Genomic DNA, 25,119 nt, shown 5'->3' on the forward strand with positions numbered 1-25,119 from the left:
AAACTGCCAGCATGAAAGCACTGGAAACCAGCAAGATGCGGTACAGAGGGGGTGGATAGTGGGCCCAGGGTAGAGTATTTCAGTGCCTGAGGTCAAAGGAGATGGAATTTGAGGGAGGATTTTGGGGATAGGCGAACACAGGAAGGTGCAGGACAACATTGCAGAGGTGGTAATGGGCAGTTTCAGCTGCAGAAGGTGGGAGCCCGTGGGCAGTGGAGTATGGGCCCTGTTCTGCTGTGCACAGTGTGGATTCCTACCCCACAGAGCTCACAGCCATAAGAGACCTCAGCAGACATGGCCTGTGTCTAGAGTGGCCTTCATAAAGGACATTCTGGTTTTCTGCTACTCTGGTCTCTGTCTTCTATTGATATGAAACCCGATGCCTTTATGTCCTCTATTTTTCCCTTCAAGAGAAAAATAGAGGGCATAAAGGCATCTGGTTTCGTATCAGTAGAGGACAGATAGCAACTGGACGGGCCTCTATGATGGCCACCCTACCTGTGTCCCAGGCCATGTCTGTGATTGGCTTGTAGACTTAAATCCCCTGCTCCACCACCTTGGGATGGCACCATCCCCTGGATCCCTGCCTCTCCGCTTTGCTGGCAGAACTGAAATGGCAGCGTCTCCTCCAAAGGAGGCTTAGCAGGAAGCTGCATGAGCTGAGAACAAAGCTTGTCCAATTCCTGCCTGCAGCTGACATGGTGGGGTTAATCCCCCGCTCTGGCCTTACATTTTGGACCATCAGGGACTTTAGGTTCACCCTGCCCAGGTGCAAGTGGCTGCCGGGTGTAAGGCAGAGAAGAATCATGGCTTAGGGCTGTGCTGGTATTGTGCTTTGTCTTCTCAGATATCTCACTTTGCTACCGCAGGAGAGCGCTCTTGGCACCTTGTGGGAATGCAGACTGGGGTGGCAACACTCTTACTTGTACATTATTCAGTGCAGTTCAGGGCAGCTGTGAGCCCTTTAGCTCCAGCTGTGCTGGGCAGCATCTCCACCCGCTCTCTTCTCTGTAGGGCACAGAACAATCATGCCCCATTACTGCTGTGTGACCCTTTCAGCAGCTTTGAACACAGGTAGATGGGAGCCTGCTCATGATGGGCACAGGAAGCACCAGAGCAGTGCTACCCTGGAGCAAGGTGGCTGAAGGCAGCCACCCAACATATGCATGGGGCAGTGGAAATATTTCTCTTCTAGAGGTGTAGTTCCAGGCTGGTAAGTGCCTCCAGGAGGCTGAATCTGTGCTGTCTAGCAGGCTATGTGGCATACAGTGGCCCCTGGTAGCAGGGTGAAGATAATTGAGGGTCTTGTGTGATCATAGGGGATTGATATCAGAGCTGCAAGGTCTGAGCTAGAGAATTCAGATCCTCTCCTCCCCACCCCCACCCTCCATCCCCTCCCTTGCCTGTGTCTCACTCCCTCGCTCACACACATGCTCACACACACATACACACAGCCTTACTTCAAACAGCCAGAATGAGTCTGAAACTGAAGCTGAAGCCGGTAAGTGCTGAGCGGGAAGGGTGGGTCTCACTTGCGCCATTTGGATGTGGGGAGTTGCTAAATGAGGACCCTATTGTTGCTATGAAGTGAGGGGAAGACAGGACCCAAGGGGAAATTCAGGGGGTGGGGAATAATCAGAACCCAGAAAGAGCCTTGATGCAGCAGTTGGACGGGACTGCCTTTCCTTTACCAACCAGAACTGCTATTCCCTCAAGGGGGGACTTCCTCCTGCCCTGGCCTGTTCCCTTGGAAAGCAAAACTTTCTCTGTGGGGGTTAGCTGCTGCCCCCCACTTCCAATGATGCCCAACCACCCTCCCTCCTTCCCATCCCTGGACTTCTAAGCTGTGGAGGGTCTGGCTGTGCCTTTCGGTGATACCTGCACAGACTTCTGAACCAAGCTGCGCCATGGGGTCCCAGCCTAACAGACCAAGGTCACACAGCCCTCAGCAGCTCCTCCACCCACCACTCTATGCCAGGTGCCCAGGGCCAGTCAGTTACTGGCTCTGGGGAGGATGAGGTGTGTCTGCCAAGATCAGCAGGTCATGACTGAAAGCATAAAGGGAGAAGGTACCATCATTTCTTCTCTTTTGCTCTGTAAAGCACTGTCTAGGATGCAGCAGCTGGACACCCCTGGGGGCAGCTCCAGGGAGTGAACTGTGCAGAGAGAACAACGTCCCTATCTGGTGTGACTCTGGAGTGCCCCTTCTCTGGGTTAGAGGAGTCACTCTGGTTATACAAGTCTCTCCAGTAGTTTTGAATGCTAAGGCCATAGATGTTACAGAAGCCCAGCCAAGTGACAGCAAGGGCATATGGGTTGACCAGATAAGCAGCTCGACCTGTTAATCAGCGTACTCCCCTCAGGTGGTGACTTGACTGACTCTGGGAGCTGATGAGGGTGTGCGGGCACAGGGGCAGGTGGAATTCGGTCCCAGGCTCCAGGCCATACTTCTGAACACCATGTGCTCCTGTTTCAAATTTTCGTCTCACTCCCCAAGTGTCCCCAAGGCAGCATGAAACCACTGAACCTTCAGACAGGACCAGCCAAGAAGGACACAAATTTAATTAACAGATAGCCCCTGTTTTCCCTCCTGTTGCTCCCTCAGTTGATTTTTCAACTGTTTTGGCCCCAGAACAAAAGGGGCAGTGCTTGGGAAAGAACTGTATGCCCAAGGACAGGGATCGAAGATTGAGCAGAGGTGAGGAACTGAGTGCAGGGGTAGGGCAGGAGCACTCTGAACATCCCCGCCCCCTCTTCTTTCCCCCTCAGTGTCCTTCAGGATCAGGCCTCCTGGGGATCCATCCTCTGTTCTGTGCTTGTGGCATGGGGGTTCAATACCTGATCCAAAGCTTCTCACCATTAATAGGCATTGTTGTCTTGACTGCAAAAGGTTTGGGATCTAATCTTGGTATTGCTGAAGAGCCACTTTGTCCTACTCCCTCCTCTGTTGCATTTCTTGTGGCTCCCCTTCACTCTCTTTGCTTGGAGGAGACTGGTTCCCTGCCCCAGCAAGTGCTGCTTCCCCTCATCCCTTTATGGATATTGGATTTCAATCACTTTTTCCTCCTCCCTCCCTCTCCCTCACCAGCCACAGATTTGGCCTCCTCCGGTTGGGATTGGTGGTTTCCTCCCAACCCGGGGCTGGTTATTGATTGTTTTTATTAATCTGCACCATGCTCCTGAATGCCCTTTGCAAGCTCATGGCTCATGTGTATGTGTGTGTGATGCTACCTTGCTGCCTCTGAATATGAGTATGTGCATGTGTGTGATGCCATCTCACTGCTTGTGTACACACGTGTGTGCATATGCTGTGCCATCTCACTACCTGTGTCTGTGTAAGCATACGCACATCTGTGATATCATCTTGCTGATTGTGAGTGGGTATGTATACATGTGTGTGTTTGTCTCTCACTGTCAGCGCTGCTGCTAGTCAGTATGGGGCACAAGACCTGTATTGTGGGATTCTAAATCTCGTTATGTCTCAGGGTAAGATATGAACAAGTAGGAACTCTGATAACACTGGTGCACTGTTCAAAGGGCTCGGTGACAGTAGCCAGAGATGGGGGGTGGGCTTTGGCTAGGGGAGATGGTTGCAGACTGTGAAGGGCTGGCTAGCAGTGGGGCAGCTGGTTTGCAGAGCCAGAGGTGCTGGCCAGGACAAGCTGACTGTGAGGCTGGGGTTGTGGGGGCATTGTGGCTGCAGCTACCAGTAATCTCAAGGCTTGGGGGTTTGATGTGAGCCCACAGAGCAGAAAGAGGAGGAGATGGAGGATAGTTATCTGGAGGGATGCTCATGGACAGAGGTAGTAGGGGAGACAACATGGATAGAGAGCACTCAGTGAGATGGAGGGAGTCCATCAGCCCCACTGGAAGCTCCCCTGGAGCCAGCTCAGGAATGTGCAGGTAGCCCTAAAACCTGAACAGAGCTGGTATTGCTTGGTGCCTGCTGCTCTCCAAAGACCCTGTTTCCACCTCCTTGCTCTTTGTGTTGTCATTTCTCCAGTACAGAGTATGGCACACACCTGTCCTCATCTTGTAGCGTGTGATGCCCACTCTGCACTGGTGGAAACAAAGGCAGTTGAGAGCCAGGTCCAGCAGGGACACTTTTTCACTTCTTGCTTATGCCAGCATAAATCAGGAATAACCCCACTGACCCCAATTGCATAATGTTGGGGGAAGTCCAAGAGGATCAGACCCTACTGTCTGTCTTAGTGGTTTCTGCAGTGGCCGTCACCCTACCATTGTGGCTGGAGGCTTGGAGGGATACAACTATGAAAGCTAGCAAAGAGACCTGCCTGGTCCCTCTACTAGAGCTGTGGTAGTGTAAATCTCCTTACTTCAGTGGGTGTTTAGGGAGAGGATAATTGAAATGGCAGGTTCTCTCTCTGTGCTGTCAAAGGCTTGGGAGACTGTTACCTTGCCCCAGGTCAGCCAGCAGAGTAATAGACCCAACATCCCTACTCTGGCACTGCAGGGATCACGTTAAATGTAGAACCAGGTCACAGGGGGCTCAGCCAAAACGGTAACCACATTCATGCTCAGCATGGTGGATGAATGGGGAAGGCAGGACAGCAATGCAGAGCCCTGGCTGTGCTGCTCTGTCCTGCAAGGCTCTGAGCACAATCAAGGGCCATGCTGTTGCCTTGGCTCTTCTCCAGGGAGCTTGGAGTAATGGTGATGGGTGGTATGCTCCAGGGATAGCCTCTCCATTGTCTCTGCCCACCCACTGCCACTCTAGGGTGCCCCCTGCTGCCGCTCTTGAGATCTCTGTCTCTGGCACAAATGAGAGCAGGACAGGAGGCATCCATGGCGTGACTTCCCCACCATATTTCCAGGTTTGGTGTGTGCAAGTGGGAGCAGAGGGCCTGGCTTGCTTGAGAGTGACCCTTCTCAGCTATGCCATGGATGCAGTATAGATACACGCCACAACACAGCAATGGTCTGGCTCCTACCTTCAGAGCCCAGGAGCTCTGGAATTGCTGATTGACTCAGCGAGACATCCCTCTCCCAACCCCAAAACTGGTAGAAGTCAAGCTCCCTTCAGATTTGGAAAAGCCTCCGATCATCCGCAGTGTTTAATGCCAATATGGTCCTTTCTCCGCTGAGGTCTGTAGTTGAGTCTGTGCCTTCACATGACCTCTGCCCCCAGTGTCCATAGCAGATAAACCCCTAGGGAAGGGGGGCAGGATGTTGTAGCTCCTGATTCCAAATCCTGTGGTTGAAGTTTCCCCATAGAACCCTCTCCCCAAACATACCCAGCACTTCCACCACCCTGGTAGGAACCTGTCATCACCATGACCTCACCACCTCCATCCCATCATACGTTGCCTTGCTGTAACCATTTCATCCCCATTATTGCCAGGGGCTGAAATCTGGAGGTGGTGACAGTCACACCAGGCCTCTGCCTAGGTGATCATCTGCCTGCAGCCAAATATCCCAGGTGAAAGCATCCAAGGAAGATGCCATCATGGCCAGCTGAGTTAGTGCCACCCAGAGCTGAGCCCCCATGGCCTCCCCCTTGCATTCATGGCTGATAGGCTGGGCCAACTCATTAATCTTTCTCTTCAGCGGATGTCAGAGTCTGGTTAGAAGCATGAGGGGGCTGAGGGAGGGGCAAGGTCAGGTTTGGGACATGTGGGATTATGGAGGGACTTTTTGAGCTCAGGATGGGTGGATTCAGTCACACTGTCTTGTGCATGCCAAGCTGGGTAACACACAGACATGCAGACATGGAGAAGATACTAACATGGGCACTGCCCCACTGGAAGACACCAGTGGTCTACCCAGCCTTGTCTCTCATCTGCCACCCTGGGTGATGGCAAAACATTCAGTAGAATGCGTAACCTCTCCTCAGCTTGCAGCAAAGCATATTTATATTAAATCTCAGCAAAACTATATAACTGTCTGAGCAACAGGATAATGGAATAAAATGCCCAGGGAAGTTGTAGAATCTCCTTTCCTGGAGGGTCTCAAGAAGAGGTTGGGTGGATGTATGCCTGGGATGGTTTAGGAAGGGTGCACCTTGGATCTGTGCAGGGACTTGGATTAGGTGATTCTTCAGGTTCCTTCCAACCTTGAGATTTTATGATGCTTTTAACTGGTCAATGCCAGGCCATAGGGGAAGAGGAGAAATTTGTTCCTGACCACCTTCCAGCCAGTGCCTTGAAGCCTCAGATTTGCTGCTCTTCCTTTTTGCTCTAGTTAGTGACAAACAGCTGGATTGTGCCCATGGCTAATATGCTGGGATAATCCCTTTGTTCTGAATGTGGCTGCATCAGTGAAGCAATATCAGACCAGATAAGGTTGGAGAAAGCATTCCCTCCTGAATCTCACCCTAAAAGGTCTCGCCAATACTGGACTCTCTGCAGTTTTACTGTGCTCCACCCTGCAGTTATAGGGGCTAAATACAGACAGTCAAAAAGCCCAAGGCTGAATCGATTTAGTCTTTGCAGTTTAGTCTAAACTGCAGAGACTAAACTGAGAAACAACTGGACAGACATTCACTTTTGATTCAGGAAATGCAGCCACATAACTGCAGTGGCTCAGGCCAGAAGCCAGGAGGTGCTAGAGCATGACTCTGTGGCACATAGCCAGCATGGGCTGTGTGTTCATTTCCTCTTCCTGCTACCCCCGAGGTCTATGGTATTTGCAGTCCACAATCACAACAGCTGGACTCTGCAGGGTTGTTCAGGGTTGTTCATAACTTCCTCTTCCTGCTTCTAGGTGCCTCTGGGATTTGCAGTCCACAGTCACAGCCAGCAGTACATTTTTAGTAGGGCAAGGCAGCTCTTTACTCAGGGGAAGGGAAGTTTGACTCCCCTCCCTAGCCCCAGACCCCAGCCTGGGTTTACTGGGGCGGGGGGGAGTCCCTGCCTCCCAATCGCTCCAGCCCTTCTCTGCTGGAGCAGACAGCCCAGGGCTGGAAAGCTTGCTGGGGGACTGTGATTTAACTTGAACCAGGAAGGGGTCTGGGACAAAAGTTCCATAAACCAGTTTGACCCAGATCAGTTAAGTCTGATACTGCATTCAACCAGGTTTATTTTAAATTAGTTTCAGCCATTTTGAAATTGATTTATGTGCACTTTATGTGCACTGAACTTCTGTTCTGTTACAGATTTAAACCAGTTTCTAATGACTTAAACTGGTTTATGTGTAACTTCTGCCCCTAGCCAGGGGGTATCAAACTTGGTTCTTCTTTCCCCAGCAGACACCTGCCATGCAGTCTGCAAGGAATCACCATGGGCTGTCAACAGTATAGAAACACAGTGGAACACTGCTAAAAGCAGGAGTTGGTATTATGTTGTTCATGGACTGTTACTGAAGGGACAGTCTTTCTTGTCCGTAGACCTAACAGAGCTGGAAAAGGGGAGCTGTTGACATCTATGGATAGATAATGTGCATTGACCTGGCTATGTTAGCACCTTAAAAATAAAGTGAATGCCAAGGAAGGGGACCTAAAATTAGGGTATGTCTGAGTCAGAGCATGCTCAGGGCCTGTAAGAGCTCACCTGGGAGTTTGGCCTCATTTCCTGGTGCCTCCCCCCACCCCATTGCAGGGCTGTGCTTGTCCATTTCTGCCAATGAACTGAGGTCCCAGCTCCTGGCTCTGCCTCCTATTCCCATTGTGTGCCTGCTCCAAGGGAAGCTTGCAGCTCCCCCAATGACATAGTGGCTTCTGATGGTGAAACTCACACCTTGCAGACTCATTCTTTTGAGCCCACATCTTAGAAGGAAAAAATCAGTGATCAGCCCTAATCCCTGCCTCCTTCAAGAGCTGCTTTTATCACAGCAGGGTCACTCTCCACCAGCAGAGCTTGTGAAGCAAATCTGATGTGAAAAAACCTGAAGGAGTGCAAATGCTGGGAAGTAATCTGGATGTGGACTGTACCTTAGAGGGCTGAGGTGGAGCATACTACTCAAGATGTACCTGGCCTTTCTCTCTGATTTCTGAGGGCAAGTGATCTAGGGGGTGACAGTTCCTAAAGATCCAAAGGCAGAATCAGATGCCCTCTGGCTTGGTTTTGGATGAGATTTTGGATTCAACTAAGCTGATTCCAGAAACCCCCTGAACCCCACTCCCAAATGATACTTGCTTTTTGTGATGCTGCACAGGCAGCAATGGGTAGACCCAGCATTTTGCAGATCTGTATGGCTTAGCCTCAGTGACTAACCAGAGGCCTCTGTGCAGGGGGATGGCAGCAACAAGGGCTAGAGAAACAGTGCCATTCTTTGCTAGACAACTATGCCCTGCATCATTGCCCTTTGCCCAAATGTGCGCTGTTCAATAGAGGGGAAAGGCAGGAATCAGCCCCTCTGCTGGAAAGCAGCGTGCAGACAGGGACTGGGCTGGCAGAGGGGATTCTACACTCATACAGTCAGGCTAGCAGGGCATATAGGAAAGGGATGGCCCAGGTCATGGGTCCAGATGACCAAAGCTCAGGTTTGGCATGGTTCTGCTGTGATCAAGGCATATAGTTTCATTGATGTGGTGGTTCTCAATTTTTTTTGGACTCAAGGCACCTCTCACTGGACTCAAGGCACCCCTCCATAACTTTTGGGAATTGAGTGGCACCCAATTTCAAAACTAATTTATTTATTAGTTTTGACTTCCTTACACAGGGGCTGGGTAGTAGGGGTGGAGGACCAGCTTTGCCCTATCTTATCTACTTAGCTTATCTGCTTGTCTTCTCAAACTTCACTTTATCTTTTTCACATCTACCCTGGCACCCTGTTTGAGAACTGCTGCTTTAATGAACCAAAAAATGGCTTAACACATTAAGGTGTGCCTGAGATGCTGCAGTAAAAGGATGCAAGTCTGTCACAACAGCTGCTACAGGGAAACAAAAGAGAGAAGTCTGCATAGTGGAATTGCCACCATGCAAGCCAGGGTGGTCTCCAGCCCAGAGACCCCAGTTAAAGGAGTATGATGGCTGAGAGATACGCCATTCTAATTTGGTCTGTCCTAGTCAATAAAGGTGTTCACACTGTCCTCATCAAGATAGCATTTGAGCACCTTCCCTTCCTGCCCCTATCATGTAGCTTCAGCCTCCGCCATTGTCAGAGCCACAGAGCATTTTCTGTGATCATTTCTTACCCATCATTCTTAACTTGGCCCCGGCTCTTCACTTTTCCTTTTCTGGGCACTGATGGTCTTTGCTCTTCACAATCCAACAGGAGATGGCCATGTCTGGCTTCCTGGGACCACAGGCAAAGGTCTTCCCAGAAGGCTTCCCCCTTCCACAGTGAACTAATCAACTTCCTTCTCTCCCTAGGAGATACGGTTCTCATGGGCCATGTTTGTGTTTCACATGCAGATTCTCTGCCCTGCTCTCTCTCCCTTGCCATAGCCACTTTGTGCCTCTTTGCCATCATTATCCTCTGCCTTTTGGCTATTCAGCTCATTCCTGGTGGTCTCTGCATTGCAGATTGGGCTATGATCCCTCCAGCGTGAATAGCTGCATGCCCAAGGCAAGCTCCATGAACAATCCCCAGGTCTGAGCAGACCCATGCAGCCATACAGAGGTCACTGGGTCTCTTCCTGCCTAGCACAGCAGCACGGCTGGGGACCAACACCCTACACTTCAGTAAGGCCCTTGCTGGTATTTGTAACCATTGCTGAGAGATCACTTTAATGGCATCACTTGGCTACTGTGCACTGCACACAGACACCTCCTGTGACCCTTCTTCTATTTTCAGTTTAATGCCACTGCTTTTGAAGGGCTTGTGATGATAGCCAATCTTATGATTTCCCTCCAGTACCCAGGATCTCAGGGATGGGGGGATAGCATGGGTCTAACGTAGCCCATGGCATTGGTGCATTTAGAACACTATTACTTTCCTCAGTATTTTAGAGCTGCCCATCACTGTTGCTTTGACAGACACGCAGCCTTAGAATAGTCAATTTCCAGTGTACATATAGCTGCTCCAGTTCCTCACTCCTGACGTCCCAGTGCACCACAGGTAATTGGCATTGTGTTTACACTTACCCTGCCCTAGACTTCCTTCGATTCCTGCCATAATTGAGCATGTGAGTCCATCCTTCCCTGCATTTTCAGCTGAACACCCACATCTGCTTGAAAGGCCCATGATGAAACACTTTCCCTTCTTTTTCTCATAACTAGCATCTCTGATCTGCTGCCATATGCTTCACACAGAGAAACCACTGAGATTGAACCTCCCTCATATTTTTACATTCTTCTCAACAACTTTGGCTTGTGGTGATTGAGCTGTTCTCCATGCTGTCATCCAGGCTTTTCAGAGACCCCCAGTCCACAACGCCACCAACCTCAACACACCAGACTTTATATTCCTTGTCCTCCTTCTCAGGATTACCACTATTTATTTGTGTGGGGATAGCACTGGGGAGATCCCGGCATGGCTTGCAACCTCATGTCATCCATGAGGTATGTCATACAAAAAGGCACGTATACGTGGATTTTTTGCCCTGCTGCCACAGACAGGTGAGTCAGCTCTGTTCTCAGTTTCTCAGACCAATTTATTCTTCACCACTGAGAGAGGTGACTTTGGCTTTGACTTCTCCCCAGCACAGTTAGCTGCCTTCTCTCCCCTCAGTACTCCCTCCTAATTTTCTTAACCCCCTTTCTGGATCCTCCTTCAATAGCTGGTCATCATCACTTCCAGCTGGCCCCTGGCCTCCCAACCAGGCAGACTATGATCCACTGACTGCCTGCAGCTGAGTTCCAAACTCTGGAGGGGCTGAGCATCTCCTTCCAGTTCCTTCCAAAAACTTTCCTTTCTCTGAATTGGACAAGTAACAGCAGGTACAGAGGTTCACTTTCCTCATCTTCAACAGGCTTTATCTCTTTATTTTTAACCATTTCCAAAACTCACCACTTGATTTGCCTTCATAACCCTTCCTTGGTTCTTTTCTTCCCCAGTCAGTTGTGCTCAAAGACTGACTTATTACTGAGAATCATTTTTCTTGACCTATTTGTTACATGCTCTTTGCCCTGGTCCCTGCTTACACCATCTCCAATTTCTTTCCATCACCACCGGCCCTGAGTGACACTGCAGCCCAGATCCACATGGCATCAGGTCAGCCCAGGACCAGCGCCCTGCAGTGCAGTCCTCTTGGCTTGGCTGTTAACATACAAAAGGGCTCTAGACCTTTCTCAGTGTCCTTCATCGACACAGCCCCATCAGCCCAGCCAGCATCACTGCATCCCGCGTCAGCAGTGAGTTCATCCCCAGAGGCAAGGCACATTTGCTCGAGAACCAGCAGGATCTGAAGAGCAGAGGGGGCTGTGGAGTCTCCACCCTTCCTGGTCTAATGGATCCCGGTCTCGCTACCCTCCAGAAGCTGGGCAGGCCAACGTGAGGGCAAGACACTGAGTTGAGACCCTATAATGCCCTCATTGTCATTACAGTTCCTGAGTGTCTACTTCTCCTCTCCCTTTTTTCTCTTCCCGTGTCAACTCCCTCCATCCTTCCCTCTCCCCTCTCTGCTTCTCCTCTGTGGGGTGCCAGCTCCCTAAGGTGTGAGTCAGAGTTGACCTGGCCCACCACCATGGCAGGGTGGGTCTGATGTTCAGCCCCAGGACTTCCCCCCCACCATATTGTGAGGATATGAGCAGGGCTGGTTGTCAGGTACTTTAAGGCAGAAAGAATTGGGACCTTGTCTGTCTGGCTGGGATCACATCTATTCACTGATGAATCTGTGCATCTAGGACCCTATCAGTCCTCCATTCATGTATCCAGGATTCATCTACTCATTGACCTGGGACCATTTATATTCATTTCTTTGATGCCCCCATTTGTCATCCACCCATCTAGCTGGACCCCCTAGCTATCCATCTCCATAAGCATTTATCCTGTATCCATTCCCCAGGGTACCAGCATGCCTGTGGATATGACCTGAGCAGCATCTCTTCTACCAAACATACAGACTTGTCTCCGGAGCATGAGCTGTGCAGGGAAAGAGAGACTCATTGCACAGTGCAGGGAGAAGGCTGGCTTGTTGGAATGCTGGAGAGATTCCCTTTAGGCTCTGCTCCTCTCTCCCTCTCCCCCCATTGCCTTTGCTACCCTTTTCCCCCCCATCAGTATTAATAGTGGAGCAACCCATTCATGCTCTGAAGACAAGAGGGTTGGACTCAGCTGCTCCCAGGGCTGTCTTGCCCTAACACTCCCCTGGCTTTACATACACCCTCTACTGGCCAAAGTGAACAGCAGCTTTCCTATATTCTGCTGGGTTTTCAGCTGGTCCTCATGTGCATGTATGTTCATGTGCATATGTCAGTACATGGGCATGTGTAACCATGTACATGGATACTGTACCCTACTAGAGAGAAGCACAGCCGTTTAGCCACAGCTATGACTACACTGCATTCAGAGTTATGGTGGCTGCAGGAATAGATGTACCTGTGCCAGCTAGCACACATGCCAGCAGGAATGAAACTACAGTGACATAGGCTGCAAAAGTTTACCCAGCCCCCTAGGTATTTTCCTGATAAGCTAGCCCAATCCTAAAGCCTCCTTGCTAGCATGTAGTACATAGGTGTAGTTAGACTGGGGGAGTCCTCCAACTCCAGCCAGGCTATAGAAGTAGCTAAAAGCATGCTTTTAGACATGAGGAGAACCAGGGCATGGAAGATCTTCTGGGAAAGATCTAGGAGTAGCCATACTCAGGGAGAGGACTCAGGCTGTACTTGTTTGATGGGTCCTCTGAGTTACCAGAAAAGCCAAGCCCCCAGGGGGGAAGGGTGGGGGGAGGGGGAATTAATACTCTTCAGAGAGAGTGCCTGCTTATTGTCAGGAAGGGAGTTTCACCTGGTCGCTAGTGGTAGATCCTGATGGTGCTTCTCACATAGCTCCACTAGCAGCTCAAGGAACCGGATTGTAGCCCCAAAGCTCTGTGCAGCCTTGGGGTATGGAAATGGCCTCATTCCCCTAATCATAGGCGCCTAATCATGGGGCAGCCTAGAGACATGTAAGGCTCATGGAAGTTTTTATTGATATGGTGGCAAGAGGTCCCATTGTGCAAGGCTGCCTCCTGACTGAAAGGTTCTGGCAGTACTCAGGAGTTATAGAGAGGAGCACCTGCAAGGTTATTGCTGTGGGCTCCTGACAAGTTGCCAGGAAAGCAGTGTGGGGTGGGCACAAGGGGAAGGATGCTCTGGGAAGTTAACATACTGGGCAGAAATGCCAAAAACAGGCTGGGACTGGATGCCATGTGCATCCTTCCCTACCTCCTAGGCCAGGGGGTGTCAACTGGGGGTACTTGGACTGGTCCTAGGGGGTACATGCAGGCGGGCAGGGATGGAGCACCGCCATCTCTCAGGAGCAGGGCTGGGGCAGGGTGAGAGCAGTGTCACCCCTCTGCAGGGCAGGGAAGCTTGCGTGTGGCAGCACCGCCATATACCAGCCCGGTGAGCTTCCCCACCCTGCCCTGCCCTGCCCCTGCTCCTGTGAGGGAGCGGTGCTCTGTCTCTGCCCACCCACATGCCGTCCTTGTCTCCCTGCTCTGTGTCCAGCCATGTGCCACACTCCCCACCCACCCGCCATCATTTGGAGGTGTGCTATCTCCCCCGCCCCTCTGGCATTTGGGTGCATGCTACCTCTCCCCCCCCCCTCCCCCCCCCCCCGCCACTCAGTGTCCAGCCACTGGGTCTACTTAGACTAAAAAAGGTTGAAAATCCATCCTAAGCAGATGAGATTCCTCCTCACTCCCACCTTGCCTCCATCCGTAATTGAATCTTTCCCCCTGCATGAGCGAGAGGGCCTGGCCTAGAGGCAGTTGGATTTGACCCCCTTCCCTGGTGACCCACCACTATAGCATTCAGTCTCCAGACTGGAGTCTTTGTGGGAGGCCCGAGGAGCTGTCAGCATTATGGCGGATCTGTTCCCTCTGTGTGCATGTGAGAGATAGGGAACTGCACAGCAAAATGGAGGTTTGGTTGTAACATGCACTACTATGCCTACATTGGCTTGTTCTAGCTAGCCCAGCGGGCAGTAGCCAGTTCATGACACAGTGGCTGATATGTTAAGCCCTGATGCCCAATGGTAGGTTCCTGTATCCTTAGGTACACAACACCTCCTAGATCAACCTCACCTGAGTTTCATGAAGTAGCTGGCCAGGTTTATTCTGTTGTCTGTCCATGGAAGTAGAAACCTCAGCATAGGACCCCATCTTTCACAGTGCTGGCACCTGGACCTCAGAGGTTAGCAGACTGGTAGATCTGCTTCCACTGGAGCCTCTTTTGTAATGTCCCACAACAGGAAACCTCTCTGCACAAGGCCTGATAGTTCTTGACTTATTTACAGGTACAGTGATACCTCTTGACATGTGTACAGGCAGCAGTACCGTGGGATGAGGGAGGGAGGGAGCTGGTATTGCTCTAGTTTGAGGTGATAAAAGGATGCTTCAGGGGGATGAGGAGGAACAGTTTAGAGAAGTATAAAGGGCCTGTGAGAGTCTGGCACTTGGAGGGGATCAGTTTGCCTATAGGGCCTAGCAGAGAGGGACTCAGCATTTGGGTGGGGTCTTGGCATTCATGAAGATGAGGAGGGATGGGGATCAGCAATTGGAAGTGGGCCAGGGCATCTGTGAGGGGGACATGGGGGAGGGGTTGACTGGGGGTGGGGAGAACAAGGAGGTACAGAGGAGACTTGATGCTGGAAGGGTAGAATCCAGCTCCAGGGCTGCCTAAGCTCTCCCTCCCCCGCGTTCCCTCTGCCCCACATCACGCATTCATCTCCCTGGCAGGTCCTGTCACTGGGTGCTGACGTCCTCCCAGAGTACAAGCTGCAGGCTCCACGGATCCATCGATGGACCATCCTGCATTACAGCCCCTTCAAGGCTGTATGGGACTGGCTGATCCTGCTGCTGGTCATCTACACGGCTGTCTTCACGCCCTACTCAGCTGCCTTCCTGCTCAATGAGGAGCAGGAGGAAAAGCGTTGGGAGTGTGGCTATTCCTGTGACCCCCTCAACATCATCGACCTCATCGTGGACATTATGTTCATCATTGACATCATCATCAATTTTCGCACCACCTATGTCAATGTCAATGACGAGGTGGTGAGCCATCCTGCCAAGATTGCAATCCACTACTTCAAGGGCTGGTTCCTCATTGATATGGTGGCTGCCATCCCCTTTGACCTTCTCATCTTCCGCTCTGGCTCAGATGAGGTGAGTCAGGGGGCAGCCCTGGGAGAGATCTGAAACAGGGCGTAGAGATCTGGGCCTGGCCCTCAGAATGTAGGGCAGGGGGGATGGATGGGTGGATGGATGGGTGGGTGGGTGGAGGGGTGAGTGCAAGGATTTGGGTAGATGGATGGGTGGGTGAGTGTGGCAGTGGATGGGCATGGGAGGGTTAAATGGATGGATGGTTATATAGACAGACAGGCATCTTTTCTGGGATCCTTGTTGGGTAACAACCCACCAGACTGTATTTATAGCAGTGGTTATGACTAACCCTACAAAAAGTGGTATTTTGCAGGGCCTTCCTTGACATTAGGGTATGGCTGCTGCTGTTGGGGACAGCAGGAGGCAGGATATAGGGCTAGGCTAGTGATCAGCCCTGTGTATCCTGGAGACAGGTGCTAGATAACATGGATCTAGCATGGCAGTTCCAAAAAGCCTAAAAATGTGTATGAATACCCAAGGAACAGTTCTATTATTATTTCTTTATATTATGGCAATACGTAGAAGCTCTGCCTGAGATGGGAACCCTGCAGTGTCAGGCTGTTTACAAACATATGGCAAGAGATGACTCCTGTCCCACTCTCAATGGACAAATGGCACAAGGGAAAATTACCTGCCCTGGGTCATTCAGGAGTCCAGAGATATAGCCAGAAGAAACACGTACATTTCCTGAGCACTAGATTTTTGTCCTGTTCACTGGACTACATGTTTTCCTTGTTGGGAGATCTAATAAATCAGTCTGTAATCTCAGGGAATGGAGTTGCTTTCTAAGCCTCTTGGTGTACTCTCCTGTTCCCCTGATGCTGCGTTTTGAGTCTGCCTTTTAATCTGTATCACCTTGGGCACATCCCTCTGCCTGCCTTCCTTTCCCCCTGGGCAGGCTTGAATGAAAGAGGCTACAGATTGTACCAACTATGTGGCTGCTCTTCTGTTATTCTGACAGGAGATTTGTTACCTGTTCATTACAGCAGACTCTCTATTCAGAAGGATGAGCCTGCCCCAGCAGCAGGGGTAAAACAGAGCAGGAGTTGGCTGGAATTGGTAGGATTCTGTGGTCTGGATGGTTCTTTAATTATAGAGATATGTTAGTCTGAAGTCAAGTAGAAGACAGGGTATTTGCACCTTATAGACTAACCAAAGTATGTGTATGTGTGTATGTGTTTGTAGCATAAGATTTTGTGAGCAGAAGTTCACTTCATCAGATGACAACAGATGAGAGCTATATATATGTGATATGTCTCATATATATATATAAAATCTCATATATCTTTTTCTCATGAGCACACACACACTCACTTTGGTTCATTTATAAGGCACAAATCTGCCCTGCCTTCTTTTTAAATATAAGCAATAATGCTAACAGTACCTCCTTAGTCACATGAGGCACCTATACACATGCTCCTGGGTTGGGGGGAGGGGGAGCATTTTAATTAGAGCAGTTTTTGGGAGCTGTTCTAATTAAAACACCTGCAGTGTCTCATGTATTTGGATTCCCACACTTCAAAATGGCAGCAGGGGCATTTTAACTAAAGCTCATTGGATGAGCTTTAGTTAACACACCCCGCCAACATTTTGAAATGTGGGGCACTGACTACACGTGCCACTGCAGCATGCTGGAGTGTTCCAGTTAGAATGCCTGCACACCCCTACAATGGGCGCAGGTTTTGTGGGCAGGGGCGTACAGGGAGCGGATCACGGCTCTGCCCCAGGTCCCAGCCCCACGCTGTCACCACCCCAGGATCCCAGCCCCAGCCCTGGCCCTGGTCACAGCCCTGGCCCTGGAGGCAGCTCTCTGCCTGATCAGCTATGCACCCTGCTCAGGTGGTTCCTGACCAGTCTCCATGGAGACCCCAGGATCACAGGGCAGAGCCAGGATTGGGGCCACGGTAGTGCCCCAGTTCTGTAGGCAAGGATGTGCAGGGCCAGGGCCAGGGCCTGGGGCAGAGCTGTGATCTGCTGTCTGCATTCCCCTACCCTGTGCAGGATATGTAGGGGGATGACTGGTCACTAGGCTTGGGAGCCAGCTGGGGATGAGGGCAGGGGGGGAGGGGCAGGAGGTGTGTCCAGCAGAGTTCACTTGGGTGGTGCGGTCCACAGCTACCCCCACAGGACTCCTCATGGGGCTGAGCCCTGCCCACAGCAGCCCACACCACAACCCCGCCCACGGCTGCCAGTCTAGTCCTGGCCAGTGCATGCAGCTTACTGGCAGGGCTGCTCCAAGTGCAGCTGCAACCATCCAGGTGCTGCTCAGTTACTGTCATCTCCAGCAGCTCCTGCTCCTCCCCGGGCTGCACTGCTCTAGATGGGGAGAAAGCTTCAGCTGGGCAGCTCCTGCCCCATGTGTGGGGCTCTGGCTCCAGCTCCCAGCTGTGATCCACCCACTTGGCCTGCCTCAGGTGGCTACTCATTGCGCTGCATGGCCGAAGTGGATGCAAGGCAACCAGGAGCTGCAGCCGGGGCTCTGCATGCTGGGGCAGGAGCTGCTCAACTGAAGTTTCCTCCCCACCTGGAGCAATGCAGCAGGGGCAGGAGCAAGAGACTGAGCCACTGCTAGAGGTGAGAGGAGCTGAGCAGCACTTGGGAGGCTACAGCCCCACCAGGAGCAGCCCTACTAGTAAGCTGTGCACATTGGCCAGGACAAGGGCCGGCAGGTGCAGACAGGAGCGCAGCTCTGGTTGCCCAGGCAGGGCTCAGCCACATGTGGAGCACCATGGGGGCAGCTGCAGGCTGGATCCAATCAGTTAGCAGGCCGGATTTGGCCCACAGGCGGTATTTTACCCACCCTTGCCTTAGAGGCATGAATAAAAACCAGGAGTCCTGGCTCCTTGTTCCCATGATAACCCCTCCTCTGAGTTTCCCTCTGTGCTACCCTTCAGTGGCTAATTCCCGCTTCCTTTCTGCAGACAACCACCCTCATTGGGCTGCTGAAGACAGCACGACTGCTGCGCCTGGTGCGCGTGGCCCGCAAGCTGGACCGCTACTCAGAATATGGGGCAGCCGTGCTCTTTCTGCTCATGTGCACCTTCGCCCTCATTGCCCACTGGCTGGCCTGCATCTGGTATGCTATTGGCAATGTGGAGCGGCCCTACATGGAGCACAAGATTGGCTGGCTGGACAACCTGGGTGACCAGATCGGCAAGCGCTACAATGACAGTGACCTCTCATCTGGCCCCTCCATCAAGGACAAGTACGTCACTGCCCTCTACTTCACCTTCAGCAGTCTCACCAGCGTTGGCTTCGGCAACGTCTCCCCCAACACCAATTCCGAGAAGATCTTCTCCATCTGTGTCATGCTTATCGGCTGTGAGTTTCTAACTCTGCCCCCTGCTAGGGCTGTGCCCACCCCCTGGGGAGGCAACATGTAGCCAGGGGCCAAAGGGGCTGGTTTGGGCAAAGAATCAAATTAGCCCATACTGTGAGTGTGAGCAAGGTGGGGAAAGAGTCTTTGTGGCCCCAGTGCCTGTGTGGCCCAGTGCAGGCACAGTCTAAGCTGCACCTGGTAGATTTATCCATCTGGGAGCCTGTGCCTCTTCAGTGCTGGGAATCCAGTGCAGCTGGGGAGACTTCCATGAAGGCTGGGGAGACAGGTTTTGGAAAGTGACCTGTTTCCAGATGCACAAGACTCTGAGCCTTGTCGCATGGGGCTCTTAGCTCATGTTCAAGTTAGAACATAGTAAAGTTAGACAGTGTTCTGAACAGTCACACTGTCATGCTTACTGCAATTGGAATAATATGCGCAGCTCTCATGCACTATGAGCTGCGTATGTTTTATTTCAATTACTGGATCAGTGGATTGTAGGTCCCAGCCCTGGGACTGCAGTTGACCATAGTATCTCCATGGAGCAGTCTAATGTGAGTTCAACACATGTTACTTAATAGGATCTGGAGGTACTCCTTGCTGGAAAAACCGTAGCTTTGCTACAATGTCATATGACTTGAGTGCACTTAGCATATGTTATTCTAGCTGAATGCACAGATGCATGTTTGGAGTGCATTTAACTCATGCTAAGTATCCTGTGTAACACAGCCATCAGAAATGGCCTTTGCTACGCAAGCAGAAGGGCCATGTAGGGGCTGCTAAACTAGGGAGAAAGAAAGCAGAGGGGCAGCCAAGCAGGCAATGGAAACCCAATCTGCCTCTCCTCCAAGTGATGCCCTTGGTTTCCAATGTGCTTTAGTCCTACAGCCTCTCCCAGTGCCAGAGATGCTTCCTGGCCCCCAGCATGGAGTCTCCTCCAGGCCAATCATGTGCCCCCACCCCACACACTCACACCTGTTGCTAGGAGCCAGGCTCAGCAAGAGAAGCAACTGTAATGGAGAGTCATAGTGCCTTTTGGGGACTGAGTCTATTATTGAAAAGAAGGGGTCAATGAGATGGGGGTTAGAACCGATGACTCTGGCTTGAGTGAGGGACCCCTTCCCCAGGGGTATTTGTCACTATCTCACTCCAAGGCAGATCCCCTCCATTCAGTCCCCTGACCCCTCCCTCTCCTTGCAGCCCTGATGTATGCCAGTATCTTCGGCAATGTCTCAGCCATCATCCAGCGCCTGTACTCAGGCACAGCCCGCTACCACACCCAGATGCTGCGGGTGAAGGAGTTCATTCGCTTCCACCAGATCCCCAACCCATTGCGCCAGCGCCTGGAGGAGTATTTCCAGCATGCCTGGTCCTACACCAATGGCATTGATATGAATGCGGTAAGTGAATGGGAAACAAAAGGGTGCTGCCCTCAGTGGCAGGCTGAGCTGTCACAAGCTGGATATGGGACACAAGGTTGACATTTATCTAGACTTCAGCAAGACCTTAGATATTGTTTCCCATGAGATTCTCTTGGAGGGTACTGGCCTTGACCAGTCTGCAGCGTGGTGGGTTGGCAACTGGCTCACAGGCCAATCTCAGAGAGTTGCGTTCAATGGAATGGCCTCATCCTGGAGGGCTGTCTCCAGTGGTGTCCCCCAGGGATCAGTGCTTGGGTCTATGCTCTTTAACACCTTTATCAATGACTTGGATGAGGAAGTGGAAAGCGCAATGATTAAGTTTGCAGATGACACCAAGCTGTGGGGAAATGTGAGTACATCTGAGGACAGGGTAAGGATCCAGGATGACCTTGACAGGTGGTCCTGTGGGCTCAATGCAGTCAGATGAGGTTCAACAGGGAGAAGTGCCGGGTCCTTCATCTGGGTAGGAAGAAACTTCATCATAACTATATGATGAATGGTGGTCCACTGGTTAACACTGCATCTGAAAAGGACCTGGGGGTGACAATCGACCAGAGGATGAATATGAGCCATCAGTGTGATGAAGTTGCCAGCAGGGCAAATAGAACTCTGGTGTGCATCAGCCCATGTGTTGCTAATAGATCCAGAGAGGTGCTTCTCCCCCTCTATTCGGCACTGGTGAGGCCATAGCTGGAGTACTGTGTCCAGTTCTGGGCACCGCACTTCAAGAAGGATGTGGATAAGCTTGAAAGGGTACAGAGAAGGGCCACCCATATGACCAGGGGCCTAGAGGATAGGTCCTATGAAGAGAGACTCCGGGAACTGGGTTTGTTCAGTCTCAGTAAGAGAAGACTGATAGGTGACTTGTTAGCTGCCTACAAGTATGTCAGGGGCAAACACCCAAGATCTAGGGGAGCAACTCTTCAGAAAGGCACACCTTGGGAGGGCAAGGTCCAATGGGCACAAGCTAGTTGAGGAAAAATTTAGGCTGGACATAAGAAAAAACTTATTTTCTGTAAGGATATCTAGAATCTGGAATACAATCGAAGCAGAGGTGGTGCAGCTGCCATCCCTGGAGGTGTTCAAGAGGAGGCTGGACAAGGTCCTTGTTAAGCTCGTTTGAGCCCAATTACCTCCTGCCCATGACGGGGGACCAGACTTGATGATCTTACAAGTCCCTTCTGGTCCCACTATTCTATGATTCTAAGCAGGGGTTTGCAGCTATGTCTTGCTGAGCCCTCACAGTATTGCTGACATGACTGTAAGGAGCAGAGCCAGCCTTGGAGAAAATGGCGCGCTAGGCAAACTTGCATTTTGTGCCCCCCCCCAACGTATGTGTGGGTGTGGGTGTGTGGGGAGGATGTGGGGGGTGCGTGTCTGAGGGGCACACATGCCCCAGCAGTTTCAGGTGGCAGGGCACCCTGTGGGCTATCATGGAGCAGAACATGTCCACTCACCAGAAATGCTGGCTTGATGCTGAACAGTGGGCCCAGGGAATGGGGATGGGGGACAGCAGTAGCTCTGCACAGGATGGCCGGAAGGGCAAGCGGACATGCAACAGGCAGGGCTGCCCTTACAGGAAGCCCAGTTGCAGCAGCAGAGCGCTGCCACCCAGAGCTGCCCATGCCCACGCCTTTGGCAGTGTTGATGGTGGCTGCAGCTCAGCCTCTAGCCCCAGCAGGTTGGTGATGGTGAAGCCCTTGGCACACAAGCTGGGGCTACCCAGTCACACTGTCTTCTCACTAGGCACCACCGCCTTGCCCTGACCTGCCTGTCAGCGCCCACCACCAATGCTGTTTCCCAGGGTTTTTTACACCACTGCCCCAGCTGGCTGGCTCCACTCAGCTCCTGGCGGGACCAGGGAGGTAGGCCCCGCTGCCCAGCCCCCAGGATTAGTTGCCACCGAAGTCCCCCGATGGCTCCCGACTGGCGCAAGCAGCCGGGCAGGGTGTGTATGTGTGTGTGGTGCCCCCCTGACCACAGCACCCAGGGTGGTCACCCATGCCACCCACCCCTGGTAGGGAGGAAAACAGGAAGGAAGCTTAGGATTCAAGTTGCTTTGTGAAGGCTTCTAGCCTGGGGAGTGCCAGTGCCCTGGACAGTCCTGAGCCCAACTCCTCGTCTCTTTGCACCAGGATCTTTCCATTCAGGTTGATGAAAGCAGGCAAAGACCTGAGCATGCCAGTATCACTTGGGTGTATGGCTGAAGTATGTATGACATCAACATCTCTCTGTATGTTTGTCCACCTACTCATCCTTTCACCCCCCACACAGACCAATCTCTTTTAATGTCCCTATAGACCATCCTCCTCTATACTCTATCTCCCTGATGGTCAGGGAAGTCAGGAAAGAGTGTGGCTTTCCCCAGTTGCCTGGGAGCCTGGGTACCAAGCTGCTGCCTGTGTTTTGGAGCTGAGCTGAGAAGTTGATTCAGTGATGGGTGTGAGGGGAAGACTCAATGAGCTTTAGTTCAAAGCACCCCACCAACATTTTTCAGCGCAGGGACGCTGATACACACGATAGTCCGAGCACTTTAACTAGCGTGGCTCTCAGAGCTGCACTATTTAAATCACCCCACCCCACCTCCTAGAGCACATCTATAAACACCTGGAGGTACTAAATTTTATGCACATTACCTAAAGTGCATTAATGAATGTATAGACACACCCAGTGTAACTTAGATTAATCTCCAAAGCAGATGTAAATTACATTGGTGTAAACATGTCATGTGTCCAGGCCTTCAGTAGACCCAGAGAGCCAAGGTTAACATGATTCTATCACTCTACTACACTGAACAGTTAAATAGATTAAGGGATGCAAGTGCCAGGACCTCAGACTGCTTTGTCTCCCGATCACAACTATTCTTAAAAGTACTTTTTCCAAAGATAAAGGAAAGGAAGGAAAACCAGCAAACGCCTGGAAAGCATTAACAGAGGCTTTCATTTTAACAATATCCTCTAATCCCTTTTTCTTTTACTGTACAGTTTTTATATGGAAAACCCCTTGTTGGGCAGTCTTTCAGCCAGAATTGAAGATGGCATTAACTGTCCCTTTTGAGATAGAAAAGAAAAAGCTAATGCAAGTGAACAGGAGGCAGTGTGTGGAGCTGTTGTAGTTAAAGTCTGTTCCTGAAGACAAAACAAGATCCACACACATGGGAAGGACGGAAAGGAACAGCACAGATAATGAAGGCAGCTGTCAACTCCTCCTGTGACCTCCCTACTATATAGTATCATAGAAAATTAGGGTTGGAAGGGACCTCGGGAAGTCATCTAGTCCTCTCAAGGAGGGGGACAGCAAAGTCAAGTCTTGTATCCTAGGCGCTACTCAGAACTTGGCTGAGGCCAAGGAGATGGTGCTATCACCTGGGTGCCTGCTTCTGGTCCACTTAGGACCTCTCAGAATCAGGTTGAAGAAAGCCCAGCAGTTCCCTGGTGGGTCCCAGACAAGCACTGGGGCAGGGCACATGGGAGAATGGCCCTAGGCTCCAGGTGCCGCACTCCATGGGCTCTGCTTGCTGGAACAAGGCTTGAGAAGGCATTTATTAAGTGATGAGACTGAATTACATTTGAAAAACAAGAACACTGAAATGGAAAAAGGCATCTTCCCTGCACATTTTAAATTCCCTTGTTGTTACAGGACAAAAACAGTTTAGAATGATGCCTAAAGCCTTTCCAAAGCCAAAGCATGTGTTTGAGGATGATAAGCTAAATATCAATAAAGAGACATCTGCCATTTTTATACTGGCTAGGACAGTAAACTGACACTAGCACCCAGGAAAGGGGTGGGGGGCAAAAAGCCCTCCTTTGCTCTGCATAGGTCCCTGATTTCTCCTTCCATTTTGCTTGCTGAGATGCATTCAGCTCCTGTAACTCAAAAACTGAACTAAGGACAATGTAACCATGCCATCACCAGAGCTGCTGCAGCCCTTAATTTCAGCCAAGCTGTCCAGCAAAGATCTTTGCAGCAATTACCATTCTTTGGACTGTGGCACTCTTTGCAAGCTCTAGATGCAGTTTTTCCAAGGTGAAACTGATAAAGAATTGCCTGAGATCAAACATGATCCAAGAATAACTTAAAGGTTTAAATCATCTCTCAACTGAGTATGAAATATCACAGTGGCTTGATGTCCATCACTGACTGATGATTTTGCTGCAAGAAAGCCTAAGAAGTTTTGTTTCAATAAAATTGAAATTATCCCTTCAATACCTTAAGAGAGGTTTTCAATAACACTAGCCTGTATTTTATTTCATTTGCAAATTAATTGATTAAAAACCTTCAATTAATTTATTAACATACATTTGCACAGCGATGTTCTTAAAAGGAATATTATTATTGTGTAGGATTCCTTGTGACAGTAACAAACCACCAAAAGTCAGTAGTTTTGAGAGAGGGAGCCTTGAGCTTTACTTTAGATTCAGTCTTGCATTGTAAGCCAGGCCTGCCAGGAGCCACTCCACCTGTCCTCAGCCCACTGTCCCCATCACCCCTGTGAAGGTCTCCAAAGAATGAGTAGAATACTTTATCTCCCTCAGTTTTTGTTTATCACTTGGGCCTAATTTTCAACAGCAGTTTGAGATGGTTAATTTTAATTTCCAGTCTCTTGTTTACCATCCATGATCAAAACACAGTCCTTGAGTGGTATCAGCAGACCTTTTTGTTTGGGCTAACCCAGTCCTTGTCTTCAAATTTTGCTGACTTTTATGGATGTAGGAGTCTAAGTCTGACGTCTGTTACCTTGGGTAGCGTAAAGGAGAAGACTGTGTCCAAAGCATTCACATCTCTGTGATATTACTGCTGAAGACAGCTCAGATTGGACATCTGCATGAACAGTTGGAGATAAGCCCTACTCAGAAGGCCAAGTACAAACACCCCCAGCATTATAAATAGTCCGATCCTGATCCACATTGTCTTCCTGGACTTTTTCATGATACTGAGCCAACCCAACCCCCATCTCTGGGCTTCCCAAACATAGTGATTAGGCTCTGGTCTCTTAAACTAATTCTTATGTTTTCAAGCTGCACTCCAAATACCAATTAATCAACCACCTTGTCTGAGGTTAATGTCACCACCTCTCTTTTAAAGATATGGGGAAACTGAAGCACAGAGGTCATGTATTAGGTTAGGGCAAGTGTACAGTGGGTCCATGTTACAGCTAGGAGCTCTGCCGTGAAAAATGCCCCACCTGCTCCCTCTCACTCTGAGCATGCCAAAACCTAGAAATGAAGTGATGT

At 50.7% G+C, this 25,119-nt stretch overlaps 1 protein-coding gene across 2 annotated transcripts in view; it reads left to right on the forward strand.

Moving 5' to 3' along the window:
• Positions 1-25,119, forward strand: part of KCNH6 (potassium voltage-gated channel subfamily H member 6) — a 144,755-nt gene that overhangs the window by 104,177 nt on the left and 15,459 nt on the right. For both annotated transcript variants that reach the window (XM_019500802.2, XM_014609184.3), the window contains 3 exons: positions 14,726-15,151; positions 18,070-18,469; positions 19,665-19,864. In XM_019500802.2, the coding sequence (XP_019356347.1) occupies positions 14,726-15,151; positions 18,070-18,469; positions 19,665-19,864 (1,026 nt within the window). The remainder of the gene's footprint in view (positions 1-14,725; positions 15,152-18,069; positions 18,470-19,664; positions 19,865-25,119) is intronic.

Source organism: Alligator mississippiensis, chromosome 4 (assembly GCF_030867095.1).
Source record: "Alligator mississippiensis isolate rAllMis1 chromosome 4, rAllMis1, whole genome shotgun sequence".
NCBI classification, from domain to species: domain Eukaryota; kingdom Metazoa; phylum Chordata; order Crocodylia; family Alligatoridae; genus Alligator; species Alligator mississippiensis.